The 18,373-nt window shown below is 43.1% G+C and overlaps 1 protein-coding gene across 1 annotated transcript in view; it reads right to left on the minus strand.

Annotated features, from left to right (window-relative positions):
• Window positions 1-14,205, minus strand: part of LOC115094089 (ras-related protein Rab-35-like) — a 38,261-nt gene extending 24,056 nt beyond the window's left edge. Inside the window, exon 1 of the mRNA XM_029606787.1 lies at window positions 13,215-14,205. Coding sequence (XP_029462647.1) covers window positions 13,215-13,269 — 55 coding nt within the window. The 5' untranslated portion in view covers window positions 13,270-14,205. The remainder of the gene's footprint in view (window positions 1-13,214) is intronic.
• Window positions 14,206-18,373: the final 4,168 nt, after the last annotated feature.

The raw sequence follows: 18,373 nt of genomic DNA on the forward strand, positions 1-18,373 counted from the left end.
AGATGTTATGGTGGGTATAAGAGCATGAATGTGTATGTATGTGACAGTATATGTGTGAGAGAATGGAAATGTGAGTATGTGTGAGAGAGAGAGGATAACCTCCTAATCCTTGACAATATCAGGGTGACTGGAAATCAAGAGCTCCCACGTATGGACAGCAGGGGCTTTTTAAAATCCTTATTAGTTTTAATTATTGGGTGTTATTTGATATATGTGCTGTTTTGAAATATTTTATTGGTGTTTAGGAAATTGTAAAAAATGTATATGATTTTAATGAATAGAAATTCTATTTATCAGTAGTTTTAAAATATTCTTTTATTAGTATGGTTTTACTATTATAACTGATGCTTTATGTTTCTTGATTTTATTTGTTTTATGAGGAATGGTGGTTCTGTTTTTCCATTATTAATACACAGAGTCTGGCTTCTTGGGGTTTCCATTTCAGTTTTTGTCTAATTTGTGTTCCTTTATTTTGTATTCTGTATTTGGTGAGGGTCTGTCTCTGCTCTGTGTGTGTGACCATGATGAGAAATTCGCTAGCATAGGGATCTATAGCAATCGGGTTTGTTTTGTTTCCTCAGTACACCTGTACTGGTATTCCTCAGTACACCTGTATTGGTATTCTAGGACCCAGTATAATATTTACCCTTGCTTTTTCACAGGTAGGGTTATTGTTGTTAGAGTCCTTGGTGTTATTACTGTTATGTTATGATGGGATTGCAGTATAGATTTTGAGTGTCTTTTTTTTTGCGAGGTTTTATTTTCGTTCACAATGTGCCTGGCAGTGGAAGGTGTTTGTGCTGCTGTTACTGTGAGGTGACACCAGAATTTGAAAACATCTTTTAGTATGATGAGCTAGCTGTAAGGGAAACATTCAAGCTCCATTGTTTGGGGGAATTTCAGTGGATGCACAGAGTTACAGAACTGGAGGTGCAGGATTTATATTGACATTCTGTCCCTTCCTATAAATTCCAGTCTTCACTCTCATAGCCATATGGAATTAGTTGAATGAGGCTATCAAATAATTTTATAGTGTGAAACTGGCCAGCTTTTTAAAATTACGCAGAAGACCCTTTGGACTTTCTTATTAACACCAAATATTCAAAAGCTGTGCTCATCCCATCAAGCTCATATATCTCATTAAAGAGGTAAATTGAATAACACAATAACTGTTTTATTATTGTTACTCAAATTATAACAATAACATTAATCTTGGAATATTATATATTTTTAATATAAATGAAAGATTTTCACAAGATAGGTTGTGTCGTGAAACATTTTATTATGTATATATTTAAGGAAACATACATAAATTGTCGAAATACATTTTGTTCGTTTAACCTTTAACCTCTGGTTTGCTAGTAGACTGAATTACTGTGTCCCGAAATTATGTTTGTCTAAAAAGTGTGTCACCAACATGAAAAGTTTGGAAAGCTCTGCTCTACATAGATCAAGCTGCTCTCTGACTCTCCCACACGTCCAACAGAAGAGCCAGAATTGCTTGGGGAAATCCCTTCTACCACCAGCAGTATACATCAAGTTAGGAGGGTGGGCTGTGCTAGTTTTCTGCCATTTCTCAGACTTGGAAATTTTTTGAACTATGACATATGGTTTCCTTTTTTCCCCATTGCCGCCAGTGGAAGATGGAGATAGCTGTTGTCCCTGATGTAGGGGTTTTTTGTTTGTTTGTTTTTAATTGCACTGGGTGTTGGGATGTTCTAGAATACAATATTTTTCCAGTTTTTTGGAAGAGAGAAGATAAAAATTATGAACTTCCCTACTCTGAAAATGGTGCTCCTTATTAAGGGGCAGGAGGATGCAGGCTGTGAACACTTAACCCTCCCACACACTAACCCAAAATATCATCCATACACCAACAAGCAGTAAAGTTCCCGTTTCTTGGCAAGATTGCTTCCTCTTTTGCTCATATTTAAAGGCACGTTTATTTGAAGAGTTCTTACATTTTGTACACTTTCTGGGGAATTAAAAGGGACATTTAATCTACTCTAGCCACACCTGTTTTTTAATCTCCTTCCCCGAATCTGCTCTTCAATTGTCTGTACCATAATTCATGATTGTCATCCATCACTTTGATACCTGCATGATATTCGGCTGATGATCTGCATAGTACCACAGTCCCCCCCCCCCCCTACCTGCTTAACTTAAGATCCAAAATAGCAAGAGCAGCTAAGTAAGAGGAGCTTTCAGACACTTGAGGCTATCTAATGATCACTCATTCACATCAACCTAGGGGAAAAGTCCTGGTTAGTTATCTACCTCCTAACTCAGCCCACCTATGGCAGCCCTAGACCTTGCTATAGGCTTCCGTTTGGAACCTGCTAACATGGGCCCTAAATCTGGTCATTAGGTGGTGCACTCTTGATCACTCTTGCAGCTTTTCTGGATCCCTCCTCATTTTATCCATTTCTTCTGGCAAGTGAAACCTATTGCAGTTCTATAAGAATCATTTATGAGAAACCGGTTGGATCCCTGTGACATCCTGCAGGTCATCTTTCTCCTCAGGAAGAATTCCATTTAGTACCACACTCTCTGCTGCCCATCACTCAACCATTTTTAACCTAGTTTGATTATCTTCGGATACATCCCCAGGACACCTAGTTCAAGACTCTTACAAGAACTACAGAAAGAAATAAGTAAAATCTGCACATATGATTCTACCGGAAGTATCAAACTCTCATAGAACCATAGAAAGGGCTGGAAAGAACCACAAGAGGTCATCTAGTCTAATGATCTCCTGGGTCCAGCTTCACTGCACCAATCATCTCAAAAACATATCTGACTAAACCGCAATTTAAAAATGCCAATACTGTAGATGCTACTATCGTCTTAGCAAACCTGTTCCAGAACATGAATACCTTAACAGCGAGTTTAACCCCAATCCTTCTAGCGTCAGTTTAATTACTTTTTGTCCTCTCTCTCCACTATCTGCTTATAGACGTTATGCAAGAAAGTGATGTATGGGAAGAGGAAGAGATGCAGAAGAGGGTGGAGGAAGCTTTAATCCATTCTTGTTAACAATTAAGCTAAACAGAGCAACACCTTGCAGCAGTCACAGCCTGAAGGTACTACTTCATATATTAAATTTAGCAAGACATGTACAAATTCTCATGCTAATAAAGTTTCTCAACTCGTAAGAATTGGGAAAACTCCCACTGCTACAGTGTAGTGTTAGCTACAACACATGCAGTATTGACATTTCTGCATTTTGCAAACAGAATTGGTGTGTGGGGGGGGGGGGGCAGTTTATTTGCTTTAATTCTTTATGAATTGCAGACTGGGGTTTTTGGGGGGCTTCTCTGATGCTGGCCCAGAGCAGCAGCAGCAAAGATTACCATCACTTGCCTTCTTCACTCTGAAGAGGGAAGGCATTTCCTTGTTCGTGGACTTCACACGCTGGCATGGCAAATTCGGGGCTCCCAAGCACGAGGCAGCACAACAGTAAAAGCAGAAGCCCACAGAACAGCAAGTCCTGCGACAGACCCCGGCCCCCTCCAGGTAAAGAAGGGGCGCCCATGCCAGTGCGCACGGTCACAGATGAAAATATCCCTGAAGGCCTAAAAACGTCACCTCTCTTTGTACGGAGACCCGCACATCAGGCCTTTAAGGAGAACACTGGGCAGGTCAGCCCCAAATTAAGAGCACCGGAGGGCTAGACAGAATGGAGATCATTTTCAAGGGGATTCCATGCCTAACTAGAACTACTGGGGAAGGGAGGGGCGGTCTAGATGCATTCCAGGTCGGGGTTCAGAAGGTCTTGTAGTACTTGCTATTTTGTAAGAAATATACAGGGAAGAGTTTTGTAAGGAACTGGGAAACCTTTTGGGGAAGGGGGGAGTCTTTTCCGAAGGGATAGCTCCACCTTAACCAGGTTGCTGGCACTAACCTTTAAAAAGGTAATAGAGCAGCTTTTAAACTAGAACAAAAACAAAAAGCTGAGAGCCGCTCAGCAGCGCATGGTTCAGAGGGAGATATCTTCAAAGGATATTAATGATGCATTAGAATTAGGGCATCCCGACAGTGAGGTTCCAATAATAAGAAAAGTAGTCCAAGTGCCTGTAAGTAAAGATTCACCTGAGCTAAACAATTCCATAGTAACAGTATTGTTGGCAGAAAAAGACCAAATGGTCCATCCAGTCTGCTCAGCAAGCTTCCCATGGCAGTAACTGCCACTCCATGCAGGTTACCCCTCCTGTGTCTGCTCTGTGCAGGTTACCCCCATGACTTATGTTAAGAATAGTATACTTACAAGCAAGACCAAGCAATTGTGAAACCCATAACATTACTGCAACATTTTTTTACATGGTGAGCAGCCTTTCTGATAATTTAGACAGACAGACAATGCTGATTTGATGTTCTCTGCTTTTGGACTTGGCCATAGAAGCAATAATCACCAGTGTCAGTGTATTAGTACCTCAGACCATAAATGTTGGGACTTAACATTGGCTGTCGTCAGAATCCAATATCTTTTTTTTTCCCCTGCCTCCTCCACCCAAAGCAGGGCTGGAGGGGGGAAGTTATCCCTAGCAAATGGAAAGCAGGTTAATACAAACAAAAAGCACACTTTGAAATCTCTGTATGCCAGTGCCAGAAGTCTAAGAAGTAAGATGAGAGAGTTAGAGTGTATAGCAGTGAATGATGACAGACTTAATTGGCATCTCAGAGACATGATGGAAGAAGGATAACCAATGGGATAGCACTATATCAAGGTACACATAATATTTCAATGATAGGGAGGATCAACTTGGGGGAGGGGGGAAGGGGGTGCTTTACCTCTGGAATGGTATAGAGTGCAACAGGATAAAGATCATACAAGAGACTAAATGTACAATGGAATCTTTATGGGTAGAAATCCCATGTGTGTTGGGTAAGAGTATAGAGATAGGAATATACTACCGTCCACTGGCCAAAATGATGAGATAGTAAAAATGGGAGTTTTCAATTGCCCCAGTATTGACTGAGTAAATGTAACATCAGGACATGCTAGAGATAAAATTCCTGGATGGAATCAATGACTGCTTCATGGAACAATTGGTTCAGGAACAGACATGAGGAAGCTATTTTAGATCTAATTCTTAGTGGAATGCAGGATTTGGTAGAGAGGTAAAGGTGGTGGGGCCACTTGGCAACAGTGATCATAACATGATCAAAGTTGAATTAAAGACTGGGAGGATTAGGGGTTCGATATATAAGTTTACAGCTCTATAAACTTTTAAAAGAGAAATTGATAAAATGAGGAAGACAGAAAATAACAGAAACATGTAGCTGCAAAGGTTAAAAGTGTACAACAGTTGTGTACGATGTTTAAAATACCATCTTAGAAGCACAGTCCAGAAAGATGGAAAGAAGATACGATTACTGGCATGGTTTAAAGGCAAAGTGAAAGAGGCTGTTTTAGCCAAAAATAGTCCTTAAATTCAAAGAAGGATCCATCTGGAAAAAAAAACAAAAAACAGGAAAAACACTGTCAAGTTAAAATGTAAAACATTGATAAGACAGGTTAAGAGAGAATATGAAATGAAGTTGGCCGTAGAGGAAAAAGCTCATAATAAAAGTTTTTTTTTTTTTTTTTTTAAATATATCCAAAGCAGGAAACCTGCGAGGGAGTCAGTTGCACTATTAGATGATTGAGGGGTTAAAGGGGCACCTAGGGATGATAAGGACAACACGGAAAGACTAAATTAATCCTTTGCTTCTGTGTTTACTAATCAGATGTTAGGGGAGATAGTTTAAGGGTGATAAGTCAGATGAACCGAACAAAATCACTGTGAACCTGAAAGATGTAGTAGGCCAGATTGACAAACTGAGGTGTAGCAAATCACCTAAACCAGATAATATATACCCCAGGATTCTGAAAGAGCAAAAGAAATTTCAGACCAATTAGTAAAAATTTGTAACCTATCATTAAAATCATCCATTGTACCTGAAGACTGGAGGGTGGCCAATGTAACTCCAATATTTAAAAAAAGGCTCCAGGGGTGATCTGGGAAACTATAGACCAGCGAGCCTGACATCAGTGCCAGGAAAAATAGTGGAATATATTCTAAAGAACAAAATCAATATGTTGATAGACATGGTTTACCAGCATGGATTTACCAAAGAGAAGTCTTGCCTCACAAATCTGCTATATTTTTTTGAAGGGTTTAAACATGTGGATAAAGGTGAACCCGTAGATGTGGTGTATTTGGATTTTCAAAAGGCATTTGCAGATCCTCATGAGAGGCTTCTAAGGAAACTACAAAGTCATGGGTTAGGTGGAAATGTCTTCATGTGTTGCAAACTGGTTAAAAGTCTAGGAAAGAGAGAGTAGGATTAAATGGTCAGTTTTCTCAGTGGAAAAAGATAAACAGTGGAGTGCCTCAGGGATCTGTACTTGAACCGGTGCTTTTTAATATATTTATAAATGATCTGGAGAGGGATACGGATAAGCGAAGTGATCAAGTTTGCAGATAACAGAATTGAGAAGTTAAACCATATACAGTTTGTGATAGATTGCAGAAGCACCTTGTGAGACTGCAAAATTGGGCATCCAAATGGAAGAGGAAATTTAATGTGGACAAGTGCAAGGTGATGCATATAGAGAAAAATAGCCCATGCTGTAGTTACTAGATGTTGGGTTCCATATTAGGAGTTAATCATCAACTCAGTGTGCCACCCCAGTCAAAAAAAGCAAACAGAATGTTAGGAAGGGAATGGTGAATAAAATGGAGAATGTTACAATGCCAGAAGGTACCAGAGAAGGGTGACCAAAATGATAAAAGATGAAATACTCCCCTATGAGGAAAGACTAAAGAGGTTGGGGCTGTTCAGCTTGGAGAAGAGACAGCTGAGGGGGGATATGATAGAGATCTATAAAGTAATGAGAGGATTAGAACGGGTAAATGTGAATCAGTTATTTAACTCTTCAGATAATAGAAGCACTAGGGAGCTCTCCATGACTTTAACAAGTAGTATATTTAGAACTTTCTCTGATTTGTTTTTTTATTACTCAACACAAAATTAAGATCTGGAATTCCTTGCCAGAGGACGTGGTTAAGGAGGTTAGTCTAGCTGGGCTTAAAAAAAAAAAAAAAAAAAGTGTTTAGATAAGTTCCTGGAGGAGGACAATTCCGTAAAATCTATTAATCAAGTTTTCTTCGGCAACAGCCATTACTATATTTGGGTACTTGTCATCAATTTATAATCTGAATTGGCCACAGGATGCTGGGCTTGATGGATCCTCGGGTCTGAGCCAGTATGGCAACTTATGTTCTTATCACAACACAGAAGCCAATTCCTCTCCCAATACATAGACACAAAACAAGGAGAGGGAAAAATTATTCCCAATCAAATTTTTTTTATAATTTTTAAAAAAAATCATATAGTAAGGAGAAACGGTATCATAGAATCAAAGCGCCTCTGATTTTAATCCACTGTCTCATGCCCACATAGGGCCCCAGACAGTATCAACTTTTATGGCACCAAAAATTTTAATCACATACCATCTCCCTTATACGATTTTGTAATTTTTAAATTTTTAGTTTTTTAAATTTTATTCACCTTAATTGCCTAAAATGTAGTAATACTTTATTTGTAACCTATAAATTTCATAAAAATCAGCAAGTACTTAGCGCAATTAGATGCTGGATTATATGAGCTATTTGACACTATCAATCCGATTGTTCAAAAATTGTTCCCAACAAGGACCATGTTTTGGCTAAAATAGCCTTCATCAGGGGATATTTTTTAATCGAACACTGTCACTACGCCAGAACCTCTTCGTATTACCACGACCTTCTGCGGAACCAATAGTTCTCCGTTGGAGAAGGTTGTGGTAATACGAAGAGGTTCTGGCATAGTGACAGTGTTCGATTAAAAAATACCCCCTGATGAAGGCTAGGAAATTAAAAATTACAAAATTGTATAAGGGAGATGGTATGTGATTAAAATTTTTGGTGCCATAAAAGTTGATACTGTCTGGGGCCCTATGTGGGCGTGAGACAGTGGATTAAAATCAGAGGCGCTTTGATTCTATGATACCGTTTCTCCTTACTATATGATTTTTTAAAAATGTTTTATAATATTTGATTGGGAATAATGTTTCCCTCTCCTTGTTTTGTGGCGAACTTATGTTCTTATACATGTATGATGTCATTCATACAAATTTTACACCTAATTGACTAGCACAAGCAAAACCAGACTTGTCTGTTGTCTGCAGTTTTTGGGTGGAAGGTCAGAGGGAACTGGTGAGGATTCAGGGTGAAATGCTAGAGGGTCTAGAACTGCAGAAGGGCTGGGTGAACTGGTAGAGGAGATATTGATGATTCCAAGTACTCATGTGTACTTTATAAAATACCTGCCTCTGGTTGTTTTACACAAAATTGTGACATTTTGTAAATGTGTGTATATTTTTTTTATAAATTGGGTAGAGAAATTGTGTATTGAAACATAAGCACATACTTTTGGAGCAGAAATGTGGTATTTTATAAGTTCCCACTGTACAGTTTATACATTAGCATTAATTTCTGTGTATCCATTTGTATGTACAAAGGCTTTATTTACTGTGGACAGCTTTTCAAAGTTGGGCTCAATATTAATTTATTGTACCTTGGTGGGATGAAGAAAAGGAGCCAATGGGCTGGTTGAGTTTGCCCACTTCTGAGCTAGATGCCAGTGTTGCTGAACGCTCCTACCTGTGCTCTCATTGGCATAGGTGGAGTTTGGGGTAGGGATGGGAGAGAGGTTGTTCTCACTGGCCAGCTAAAGTTCCTGGTTGGTGGGTTCACTGGCAAGTGAAAAAAAAAGAAAGATGAACCAAGCCAAGATAAGTATGAGGGAGGTCTATGGGGTATTGGGTAGGTAAGTGAGTGGGGGTGTCTGTTCCAGGGAGTCCTGGAACAGATGGTCTGACTCAGATATCCAGGGCTGGACCAGAAAGCCTCCAAAATTAAAACAAAAACAAAAAAAACCCAAAAACAACCCACCACACAGTATTAAAGTTAGTGCACTTTAACTTAACTAGCAATGTTAACTCATCTTTACCATTGGCCAGGTGTGCTAACTTTAGTACACCTTTTGTCTTAGCATTTTTTTTTAACTCCTGATGTATTTGCATATATTTACTCACTACACTGGGAGATAACTTGTTTAGTGTATAGAGTTAGGAAGCACGTGCTAAGTTTTATTGCAAAGTTTTTCTGATGTTTTGCTATGTCGGGCTCAGAGAGCTGTTGCCTCTCGAGTTTCCTTCTGCAGGGAGTTAGAGACCCCAGAGGACTCTGACTACCCCCCCCCCCCCCCTCTGGCATTTTCCACAAAACTTTTATAAGGGTTTAAAGGCACACAGAGATGTGCTCATTTGGCAGGGCCTCACCCTGGTTATACTGCACCAAGGTTGCAATTAATTTTAGGCTCTTTTCTGCCTGGTTAGTCCCTGTTCTGGTTTCATACTATCATACTCTTTCTCTCTTTTTGCCTCTATAATATTCTCATACCTCTCTACTCAACCTTACAATCATGGTTATCAACTAGAAAAAAAAAAATACCAAGAGTTGTGCTTGTCATATTTTCTTTCGGGCCAATACAGTAAAGTGAGTTCCAGTAGAGCGCACTGTTAGCCCGCATTTGGCCGCGCGTTTGACGCGCTATTTTTACCCTTTATACAGTAAGGGGTAATAGTTTGTCAAAAATGCACGGCCAACCCCCCCCGAAACTAATAGCACCCACGCGATACAGAAAGCAAAATGTGCAGCCAAGCCGCACATTTTAGTTTCGGCGGCACCAGGAAAGTGTTCAGAAAAGCAGAAAAAATTGCTTTTCTGTACACCCTCCGACTTAATATCATATTACAGAAAAAGAAGAGCTGGTGGTATAAAATCAGTTTCAGCTCCCTGCAGAAACAGACACTGTGGTGACAAGATCGTTTCTGACCCTCCCAGGCCCCAGAGAAAGCAAAGCAAAGGGGGGTGCTGGAGCTACTTACTGTGAGGTGAGCAGCCACAAGGCCTTGACTTGTGTGTAATTTCCTGGCACAAAAGGTGAAGAGACATGAGGTGAATGCCCATCAGCCCCACCGTTTCTGCCGCCGCAGGGTGTTTGCGCAAATATATCTGTGAGAGTGTACATGGGTAGGAAGAGAGCTAACCCCTGGCCCCAACCCCACTACCTGCCATAGTTCCACTTCCTTTCCATCTACAAATTAAGTGGATCCTCAAAATATTGTTCTTAAAACCACTTCCAACTAACTCTGATAAACACAGCAGTGAAATAGTGAGCTTGGACTACTTAGAGGGATGGAAGATTTCATTCAAAATGTTACCAAAACTGAGCAAAGACTTTGAGGCAGCAATGTTGGAACAGCTGAATTATTTCTGGAAGGAAATCTCAGAGCATGCTTATTCTTACAGGGGGGGGGGGGAAAGGGATTTGTCTTACTCATTAGAACGATGGCAGCAATTAACTGGAAAACCATTACAGGGCATGATTCAGCCTCTCATTTCTACAGAGACTGGAAACACACAGTTGCTGGTGTTAAATAATAAGGGGGGGGGGAGGGGGAGAAAGACCAAGTAATAAAAAAGGGACTGGCCTATGGGCACACACAGTCAGTGGAACCGAAGGGGGTTAGCGACGAGTTACAGAGAGTTCTTATGCCTTATTTATAAACATACTTTTAATCAAAAGCACTGAACAGAACTGACAAGTAGAGAAAGCACGCAAAGGCATGGCTTTGGGGATGCTTTCCGACATAGGTTTGTGATGGGGCTGTGGAAAACAATTATGTGAAGGGAAGGATGGAGTTATGCGCGCGTGTAGGAGTGTTTAGGAATGTGTGAGGAGTAGAGGGCCAGGTGGATGGAGTTAAATCGGGATGTGTTTCCGGGTAGCAGGTGGGGGGTGGGGTGTATGGAGAGAGAGTTTGGTAGGTATGTATGGGATGCAAGAAAGTGTGTAGGTTGTGGGTGGATGTAGGAATGGTAGGTATTAGAATGCATGTGTGTTGTGTGGTTATAGGAATGCATGTGGGTGTGGTGTGTGTATACATGCAAGACTTTGGGGATGAGGCTTCGAAGATGCTTTTTGGTGCCATTCATCACCAGCTGCATCTGTTATTTTTCCCTGTCTCAGTCTGCCTGTGTTGCTCTGGTCCAAAATTTTGGAAGGGGAAGGGGTAGGTGATTGGAATGGAGCAACATTTTAACAGGTTTTAATAGTTTCCCATAGAAAGTAACAAAGAAAGCAGCAATCTGCACCCTGTATAAAAGTAAACATGTCACTGGTAAATAATGTATTACTCTCTTTAAGGTTCTTTCCTCCAGTTCCCCTGCACCCCTAATAGCAGTAATTCTTTTCCAAGCATAGGACTGTACAGAGGAGCCAGGCCGAGCCAGAAAAAAAACCAAAACATTACTGGCCTTCCTGTTGGCCTTTCCCAGGGGGGCTGTTCAATAGTCATCAGTCTCCCCCAGGCAAACGGCTGGCCTGACAGGCCTTTAGGGAGGAATGAGACTTCTCACTTTCCATAAACCTGGGGGACTGCACCCGGGGTGAGTACAAGTAACCCTAACACACCCTCTCCCCAGGTCTTTCCTATCCCTGCCCTCTCTTCCAGCCTCTGTTTCTCTAAATTCTGTGCATCACCTATAGAAAGATGTAAGAGTATCATTAGCAACTAAACCCAATGTAAACCTGGCCTATCAATTAAAGCAGGCCTTTTGTGGCCCCTTCTGGATGGGCTCTTTAATCCGCTTCTCACACCCCCCCCCCCCCTGCCCCTCGGAGCACAGCAGTAGCCGGGATTACCATTCTGTAACTTTTCCCTTTTATTTTAATCATGCTGTATATTACTTTGGCAAGACATGTAAAAAATGTTCATGCTACGAAAGTCATCTCAATCAGTGCCGGAATTCGTGAGCCAGCACAAGCTCATCAGCCCTGCAGCAACTCCTCCGCAGGCTTCCTGTTTGAGCTGAAACTTGCGCCATTGGGAGGGGCCTCTGCAAGGGCCGAGTGCACAGCTAATCTCAGCCCTGCACTGCCGGGGGGGGGATCTGGCCCGCTAATCCTTTCCTTCCCCCTCCCCGGTTTCTTTCACAGCCTTTCGGTCTGCTTGGGCTTCTCTTGCCCACGCTGCCATTGCTGCTTCCAGGCAAGGCCTTGGCTCGTCCTCGCTGGAACAGGGGACACCAATCTCACCTACTCAACGTTTCCCTCAGTTTCTTTTCTCCATACACAGTCAGTACCTTCCTCTTTTGCGCTCCCCCGTCTCGCCTTTGCTCTCTAATTCCCTCTCTTTCTGTCCTTCTATATCACGTCACTTGTTTCTTGCATTGTGCAATTTATTCTGGTTCCATACTATAATATAAACAGCCCCGTGGGAAGCAAATTCCAGCAATCATATTGCACTTTACAGGTCCTATTGGTAAACTGCCTCAGCAACCGAAAGCAGTCAGGCTGGCCAAATGGTAGCCCTAGCCCTGCATATAAGGAAATATGTAATAAATCAGACCCTGTAACAGTACCTCTAGGACTGGAGGGAGTATACAGCCAGCGACCCAGGCGCAAGCCAGCCTGTCCTCCCCTGAATGTTACTATTTTCCTAATGTATAATTTTGTTATTTAAAAAAAGGTAGTAAAATTCAGAGACCACACAAAAGGACTAAAGTTTTATACTTAAGAGAAAAAGTTTATTTTAAAGAAAGGAGATGAAGATTTTAGGGAAATAAGTTCTCTGGGCAGGAATGGTCTAATTACAATTCAAATGCACATGACTGGTGTCTGCCTATGTCCTCAGCATGCCTAACACCCCTGGAGAAGAGAGTTTATGGTACACTGCTCCTTAGTTAAATACAGCTTGTGAGTAAGAACATGCAGAAGGCCAGAACTGCTAGGGGTGTGGGCTTGGCTGCTGAATTCTGTTCTTGTCATTTCATTTCATTTCGACTACCCCCCCCCCAATCCCATCCCATCCCCCATGATCTCCAATTCTAAGCCCTCTACTTCCCACCATGAAGGCCACTGTGACCTTTTAAAAAGGTAACACTTAAATTGTACTATTCTGCACACCAAATCGGCAGTGGATTGAGCTGCACTGTCTCAGTTGTCACCGAGAAATACAGAAAGAAACAACGAGAGAGAAACATATAAAGTGAACGCGCCAAACAAAAAAAAAAAAATGGAGCGACACAGGACAAGAGATGGATAAGCAAACCACCTACCTGAATCCCCAATGATGAGAAGCTTGAATAAGTGATCGTAATCCTTGGCGGCCATTCCAAGAACTCAGTCCCCTCTGTAGGAGCGCCAAAACCGGCAGCTCTTCCAGAAAGGAAGGAAATCTGTCTCCAAACACTGGGGGGGGGGGTTGGAAGCAAGCCCAAATCCTTAGCAGTCCCCCTCCCAGTCTCAGAAAAAAGTCATTTTGTGCGTCCACTCCCCGAGAGGGGTACATAAAATAAACAGAATAAAATAAATATTCAGAAAAATCTAGACCAGCAGCCGCCGCCGCCGCTTCCAGCCTCTGCTTCAGCAGAGTACTTAAAGACCCATCTCGGGGTGGGTTCTCGGCGCCTCTCCCCTGGAAATGCTCCTTCAGGAAAATGTATGGAAAACACCGTGGACAATGTCCTTTAGAACTCTGTCCACTTCCTTTGCTTTTCTTCCACGGGGGAGGGGTTTGAGTGTTCCTTCCTTTGCCTAAAGAATACGTGCGCATATACTGGACACATGGTAATTTCAACCTTTTGGCGTGTTTCCTAAAAGAGCCAGAAGAATTATTTCTTCAACAAACGCGTTTCTCCTCCGGGTTTGCTCACAAACCAGCCTTCCTCTCTCTGAACAACAAAGGAACAGGGTTCACAAATGCTGCTGTAGCTTCTTCCCCTTTTCCGCCTCTCTAGTTCCCTTCCTTCTCACATGTACTACCGGCCTTTAAGAGGTGCAGAGACAAAAATCTGATTGATTTAATCCATAAATGCAGAGACAAATTCTAGTTTTCATCCCTTCTCTTTTCGATCCAAACAGGTGGAAAATACATTTATTTTAAAACTCCATTCCTCTTCCCTGTTTAACATGTGATTCCAGGACTATTGTTAACCACCTTGTTCTCAGCTGGTTTCTAGTAAAATGCTAAACATTTATCCAATCCCTTATACTGGTAGCTGCGTGAGTGTCTCTCTCTCTCGCTCTGTATGTGTTTGGGATCCGCCCTAGCTCCCTCCTGTGCTCTGATTGCTGTATTATTTAACTGGTTGCTGACTTTTGCTTGTCTGTATTGGCTGGGAGGAGGCTGCACTCAGTACAGAAAGCTTGCCTATGTCCCTCCTCCTACCCAGTAATCAAAGCTGAGTTCCCCACTACCATCAATTGATGCCATTAATGAGTATTTTTGCTACTTTTGATAATCCTGCTCTGCACACTGGCCTGCCTGGATTCATTCTCTAGTAAATGATTATGCCTTACTTCATTCTTAAAGGTTTATATATAATCTGTGCAGAAGGTCAGGGTAGATAATCCCAGGCAATTTATTTAACTGGTGCTTGGATGTTTAACCACTTAGGGGCCTAGCTAGTATGGCTTTATACCCAAATTGTGGCTATGGGCAAAGATCTTGGTGATTCAGACCTTAATGACACACACACACACACATACATACATACATACATATACTCTTCCTGGGAGAATTCTGCGGAAAAAAAAAGTTAAAGTTCTGCACACAAAAACTTAAAAATTCTACAAAATTCTGCAAACTTTATATTGGTCAAAATAACACAATTTACATGACAGTCTTTAAGAAATTATATTTTAAACTAATTACAGTAAAAGTTATTACTTAAAGATGCAGAATTTTAAATATTTTGAGCAGAATTTCCCTAGAAATTCACTGTAAGAGTGTCCCTTCCACTCGCTGTATCTACTCCCCTAGCCACTTTGTCCTCTCAAGCCCCAGCTCCTCCACCTGCCAGTATCTCCCCCCTCCACCTCTAGGCTCAACCCCTTTCACTCAATTGCCACTCCCAGAGTTTGACCCTGTTCTCAGTACTGCCCCTCACACAGGCTCTGTCCCTCCCTCTCTCTAGTGCACATACACACACCCTCATACAGGGTCCCTCTCTCTTGCACTAGAGATGAGCTTTGTTTATCCGGGTCAGGTTGGGTTTCGGTTCGGGCGCTTTGTGGGAAATTTCCTTTTTCTCGGTACGAATCGGGAAAATCAACCCGAAAAACGAATCGAAAAAAAAACCGAATCAGAAAAAAACCACCCCAACCCTCCAATTTTACTTTATTACAACCTTCCCACCATCCCGATCCCTCCCCAAGACTTACTAAAAGCCATGGTGGTCCAGCAGGGTCCCACGAGTGATGTCTCCCTCTCAGGCCATTGGGCCTACCAAGAATCAAAATGGCGTCGTGCCCTTGCCCTTACCATGTGACAGGGACTACCGGTGCCATTGGTCGGCCCCTGTCACATGGTAGGAGGAATGGCCGTCCATGGTGGACCCCGCTGGACCACCATGGCTTTTAGTAAGTCTTGGGGAGGGATCGGGATGGTGGGGAGTTGTAATAAAGTAAAATTGAAGGGTTGGGGTGTTTTTTTTTTTAAATAAATGTGCCCCTCCCCCCGGCACTAACCCGAAAAACAAATTTTCCCTGAAGTTTGGGGAAAATCCGTTTCAGGGTTCGGGTCTCCCAAACCATGACGAATTAGGCAATTTCGTTGAAATTGCCTAATTCGTGATAAAAGAATGCACATCTCTATGTCGTACACACACACCCCCATATAGGGTCCCTCTCTCTTACATTCACAACCACACAAGCTCCCTTTCTCTCACACACATACACCTTCACACAGGCTACCTGTGTCTCTTTGCATGCACCCTTTCACTCACGCTCTCTCTCTCACATACACAGTCCCTTCACACAGGCTAGCACCCTCACATGCACACGATCCCTTTTTCATACACACCAGCTCCCAATCTCTCACACACATACACAACTCCTTCACAATCTCCTCATATAGGCTTCCTCACTCTGGCACCCACACTCAAGCACCCCCCCAACCTGCTCTCTCTCACATCCCCTGCTCTCTCTCACACCCTCCAGCTCAACCCCCTGCTCTCTCACCCCCGCACTCTCTCTCAATCCCTCCCCTGCTCTCTCTCACAACCCCTCCCCTTGCTCTCTCTCTCACACACCCTCCCCCTCCTCTCTTCCTCCCCTTTCTCACACTCCCCCTCCCCCTCTTCTCTCACACACCTCTCCACACATTCAATCTCACCAGGGACTTCATCTTCGCTGCAAGCAGAGCGCATCCTGTGGCATGCGGGGCTCTCATCTTTCCTGCGAAAGGCGCATGCTAGGGTTTCCTGTGAAATTTTCTGTGCGGAATTTGGCAATATATATATATATAGTCTACTTCTGCGTGGAATTTGGCAGTGTATAGTATAATCAAAAAGACAGATCACTTATTCATTAGCCAATTCACAGTGCTCTCTTGCCATTCCCCTGGTGGGGGCGAATAGGGGTGACTGGGAATTCACAGTTTGGAGGGCCCTACCCTGTTATGGTCACCCCCTGCAGGGCCCTGCTGTGCTTTATTTGCCCTGGAACCCACACCTCCTAAAGTCAGCCCTGCCCGTCGCCCACCTGATCTCCAGATAGAAACTGTGGCCTCAACTCTACTGGTCATTTTTATTCTTATTCAGTTTGGGTTTTTTTTTCCTTTCAAGGGCATTATTTTAGTTTTGACCTCATTTTTGTATATTTTTCGTGTCTTAACACAATGTTTCCCAACCTTTTTAAGTCCGAGGCCAACCTACATTAACGAACGTCGTGTGGCACCCCGACATCCACGGGGAAGGCAACGAGAACCTGGAGAGGACTCGTATAGTCAGAAGAAGAGCCAGGGAAGCACTGAAAGCCCCACCAGTCTCTCTCTGCCACATTTTCAAACAAAGGGAAAGCAGGCAGAGACAACTCATGAACCTTCGTTTTCAGCTTTCATGTTATTCGCCCTGGGAATTTATCAAGTGTTTGTTATAACAGTCAAAACTGGGGGAAAATCAGTGGGAAAAGTTATTATAAATTCCCGGGAGCGAATAAAAAAGAAATTGAAACTGAAGGTCCCTAATAACCAGACATAATGGGCCAGTCTCCTCTAGATACGAGTGCAGGAGAAGGCAACAATCAGTCTGATGTCGGCAAATTCTGCCTGTTCGCTTGGATTTTTGCCCGTCTCGGCAGAATTGTCTCAGGAGAATGGGGGCTCTGCCGGGCAAAAATTCTAAAGCCACCCCCTCTTGCCCCCCGTCTGCCGAGCCCTAGGACGGGAAGGGTTAGGAGAGCGGTGGAGGGCACATCGAACTGCGTCCTCTTCTCTTGCCACCCAAGTCTGACCGCGGCTTTCAGCGCGTGGACCGAACACAAACCACGCGGCTGAGAGCAGCAGCCAAGGCCCAGGCAGCAAGCATGCCCAGCATGCCGACGCTGCTTCCCTCGTCTTCCTGCCATCAGATAAGCACAGGGAAGGGAGGGAGGTACTTGGGAAGGGGATGTGTGTGTGTATGAGTGGGGGTTGAATGCAGATGTGAAGGAACAGGGATGGGAGGACAGGAGTGAAGGGTTAGGGTGGGGCAAGAGCGAGGGGATGGGTGGTGAGGGGGCAGGAGTAAATGAGAGGACTGGAGATGGTATGGGAGGGGAGGGGAGGCAAAGAGAATGAAGGTGTGGAGAGTGAATGAGAGAGAGGAGGATGAGGAAATGAATGAAGGGATTGGGGGCACGAGTGAGTGAGGAGATTGGAGGAGCTGTGGGATGTAAGTGAGGGGATCGGAGGAGTGGATGCAGGAAGAGAGAGCGAGGTGAGCCAAGGGGCTGTGAATGGGGGGGGGGGGGGGGCAGAGGAGTGTGAAAAAGTGATCATTGGTGAGAAAAGAGGTGTGAGTAAACCATCCTCCTCCTCCTCCTCCTCCCCTGATTCTGGGTCCCTTTCTGCAATTCAGGATCCCCTCTTCCTCCGCTCTTCTTGATCCCCCTTACCTCTCCCTCCACTCATTCCCGCTGGCCTCCCTTCCCCCTTTATCCTACCCCTCCTGCCTGATGTCTTCTCTGAAATGCCCTCTTTGCACCTATCCGCCAGATTCCCCTTTTCTTTATCTTCCTCCTCCCTTCCCAGTACCATCACTATGATCCTTCCCCCCCAAAAAAAAGAACCAAATAAATTACTGGACACAGAAATGTCAGAAAAGGACTTAAATGTACATTAATTCATATGCAAATATATGAAGTTTTATGCAAATTTGCCAAGCAATTGCCACAGAATTCGGAAAAATCTGCCATTTAATTTCCTAATTTTTGCTGCAGAATCTTGAAGCACTGG

Source organism: Rhinatrema bivittatum, chromosome 6 (genome assembly GCF_901001135.1).
Source record: "Rhinatrema bivittatum chromosome 6, aRhiBiv1.1, whole genome shotgun sequence".
In the NCBI taxonomy this organism is placed as follows: Eukaryota; Metazoa; Chordata; class Amphibia; order Gymnophiona; family Rhinatrematidae; genus Rhinatrema; species Rhinatrema bivittatum.